Source organism: Diachasma alloeum, unplaced genomic scaffold (assembly GCF_001412515.2).
Source record: "Diachasma alloeum isolate Michigan unplaced genomic scaffold, Dall2.0 Dall_scaffold_00412, whole genome shotgun sequence".
Classification (NCBI taxonomy): domain Eukaryota; kingdom Metazoa; phylum Arthropoda; class Insecta; order Hymenoptera; family Braconidae; genus Diachasma; species Diachasma alloeum.
The window spans coordinates 99,364-103,045 of NW_021680551.1; the positions used below are offsets into that span (position 1 = coordinate 99,364).

The 3,682-nt window shown below is 37.2% G+C and overlaps 1 protein-coding gene across 1 annotated transcript; it reads left to right on the forward strand.

Annotated features, from left to right (window-relative positions):
- The first annotated feature begins 275 nt into the window (after positions 1 to 275).
- Positions 276 to 1,386, forward strand: LOC107042088. Its single transcript, XM_015262959.1, has 4 exons — positions 276 to 414; positions 501 to 567; positions 648 to 816; positions 968 to 1,386. The coding sequence occupies exons 1-4, from the start codon at positions 307 to 309 to the stop codon at positions 1,092 to 1,094; spliced, it is 471 nt and encodes a 156-aa protein (XP_015118445.1). The 5' UTR covers positions 276 to 306; the 3' UTR covers positions 1,095 to 1,386.
- Positions 1,387 to 3,682: the final 2,296 nt, after the last annotated feature.

Sequence of the window (3,682 nt, forward strand, 5' to 3'; positions counted from 1 at the left end):
GAGGTATTGATATCCTGTACTCACCGGCGATATATACAGTCCTTAATTAGTCATCACACTCTTATATGGTTCCCGCGTAGTGTATAACATATGAAATACAATGAGACACCCTGTACAGAGCCCGTGAATGTAACTATCGCAGCTTCATCTAATGTAGAGATTGGACTGTTAGTACACCGAATTAATAAACATTGAAATCTATATTTGTTTCCTTCAGGCATCATAATGTTCCAGTGCAGGTTCTGCGATTACTCGACAAATAAATTCGGGACTTTTCAAGCCACAGAAAATTACATGCAAGTTTGAATGGCAATTTCTTCTGTGGATATAATCGAAATTCCATTGATATCAGTCATATTTCGACTCATCGTTCTTCATTTTCAAGAAAAAGATGAGTTATTTCGATTTGAAGAAGTGAGTATGACCAGAGTGCTTCATATAGAATAATTGTCCTTGATTAATTGGCCTGTATTAACTCATTTATAAATTCGTTTTTTCAGGAGAACTTGACGGATGAACAACTCCTGGAAAACATTCCGAACCTCACTCCTGTTCTTGTCATAAAAGGTAAACATAATGTCGTTGTGAACCAGATTTGCGATCCATAATGACATCCCAGGCAATAATATGCTATTTCTCATTCTCAGGGCGATCACTTTATGACGAGACTGCAACACACGCAGTGGCACTGGACAAGAAAATCTTGATCCCAGTGAACGGAGTTCTTGATGGAATTTTATTGCTGTTCTCCCTTTACTACGTTTTCAGAGTTCTGTACCCAGACACACTCTCCCGTACTTTGGAATTCATTCAGAGGTATTTTTTCAAAGAAATATATGTAGATACGAATCATATTTAGAGAAATAATAATTCATAATTGTTGAGTCATTCGGAAATTCCTGATTCATCTGTCGTTATTGCCAAAATGCTTATTTCACAATATAAAATATGAAATTCTGCATTCCAGATGTTTGCTCAGAATGAATCCCAAAACTGGACACAAGAGAGCATCAAAAAAACAGAAGGCAACGCCTTTTGACCTGAAAGTCAAGAAATTCATCGATGGACTCCAGCAATATATAGAACATCCCTAAAAGCATGAAGCTCACCATATCAGCATATTTTGAACGGAGGAAATTAAAATGGGAAATCAATGAATTATGCTGAAAAAATTCTTGCTAGATCTTTGCTAGGGATAGTTTGAGTGCCATTATTATTTCGACTAATTTCAGTCAGATTCATGATGAATTTATGTGCAATTTCCATTTAACAAAAATAATTATGAAACATTATGAAATAATTTAATGACTTTTCCGAATATTAATGGATTGATTTTACTTTCTCAATACTTTTTCTTAATAAATTTATTGGTGTTGATCGTGAGAATTGTAATGTTTTGTTCATTATTCATATTTGAAAATTATTTTTAAAAAAAATCCCAATACCTACATGAGAATATCCGAATATAACTATGATTTTTACCATACAATTTTAAATAAAAATTATTGCACTCAAGTAGTAAAATAGTAATTCCGGTATGAGAAAATTACTACAGTCCTATGTAGCAAAATTCTGATAATCTCATTTAAGTAAGTTGGAAAATTACCACAGGTAAATGTAGTAAATTTACAACACGAATGGAATAGAATTGCTCTTCTTATGTAGTAATTTTACAATATTCGTGTATGCGAGTATTCCTTTTTTTTCCTAGAAAATTCTCATATGATAACTGTAAAAAAAGTGTTGTAATTTTACCACACTATGTGTGAATAAAACTTCCAACATTTTTGTTAGAATTTCGGGTCAAATTTTTTTAACAGTGCACAGTCATGATCTAAGCCTGATGACAACGAATGTTGGAGCTTTATTTACGATCCTCGATTCTCCTATTGAAACGACTGGAGTTATTGAAGCTTTCGAAGCACTTGCCAAATCCTCAGAACCTTATCGTGCAGGCATCGATGAAGTTCTCACCACTCAAGATGATATTGAGGACGAACACGACGCTGAACCAGGGCCCATGTACAAGCAGAGCCCTTTCTTCTTACATTTCCACAGTATTCGTGAGACAGTTAAGAGTAACATCGAAAGCTGCAAACAACGAGGGAAACGCAATCAATACCAATCGTTGGAATTCGCTGATCATTTACTCAAAAAAATTCTTCCCTATGCTCCTCTCTGGTCGGTCCTCGTTGTTCGTGAGAAGAATCACTATGTTAATACTTCCGCTAAAAACCGTTTCAAGATCACGAAACTCCAGGGCGAGAAGAATATTAAAGTTTCTAGGTTTATAAGTCGAACTTACGATCACGTGGTGGCAGTTCACACCGAACTTGGATTGCCACCTCCAAAAGTTTGCAGTAAAGGGAATAAGAAGAGAGTGAACGAGCCAGACAATGACGAGTCTCGAGAATATTGGAAGTGTGGATCTTCTCAGGGGAAAAAAGCGAGGACCAATTACCACCAGGCAACATCTTTTAAGAGAATTGCAAAGCAACAGATGCTGAAGAAGTTGCAATTCCATGAGAATCATACAATTGCAACTACAAATTACTATTGCCAGTCTAGACCACCACGCTCGTTTTTTGTGGCATTAACCAATGCTCTTCACAAACCAACTGCAAACGTTTTGATCATGTCCGAGGATTACCAGGTTCTTTTCGAGAAGGGGTGGCTGAGTAATAATATTATTGACTACTGGGCAGCCATAACGATAAGGTCCTGTGAACACAGTGACGACGTGGCTTACGTTCCCTGTGAAATATCTACACATTTAACTCGTAGAACCACGAAGAATGGGGAGCCTTTGCCTCCAAATTTCTATAAACAGTTCGGTAGCTCATGGGACGGGAAATCATCGATTTTTCTCCCCCTGAATATTGGTAGCTGCCACTGGGTACTGATACATGTCGATGTAACCCAATCCCTAATTTATTTCCTTGATCCTGGTAAAAACGGTATGAGCAGACAGGAGAAAACATTCGTGAACAATTTCATCCAGTGCTACAAGAAGGTAAAATTCTTCAGAACTGTAAAAATAGTTATGAATTAATAAATATTAATTAGTCATTGATTTACAGGTCTTTCCAATGTCACAAAAGGAATGGACTGTGGAAGTGCCTCCTCATCCGCAGCAGACGGATTCATACAATTGTGGAGTTTTTGTACTGCACTACATCCGCGAGATTCTCATTGGGAATATTCACCAGATTGATGCGCTCATCAATCCGGATGAAAGGCGAAGGGAAATAAGGGAGGGCATTTTGGTGAACTCAGCAGACGTTGGTGACCTTTGTCTGTATTGCGGGAGGGATGAATCGATGGTGAGGGAACAGACTTGGGTCCAATGTGGACGGTGCGAAAGGTGGGCCGAATTTTCTTGCCTCGATTATCTCAACATGAATGAGGAGGAATTGAGTGACGACAAATCCATTTTTAATTGTGATCTCTGCACCGAATTTTTCTCATTAAGTTGAAAGTGAATTAGGAGAGACGCAGCAATGACTCGCATTCTAATTTGATCAATAATTATCGCCATTAACGCCATTCACTCAGATTTTGTTGATAATTATTGCTAAATGTAAATAAGTTGAATGTAAATATGTAGGCATTATCAATTTGAATTATCTTTCATCTGCGAATTGCAAAACTAGGAATAAAAACGACACTCACATGAAGATGC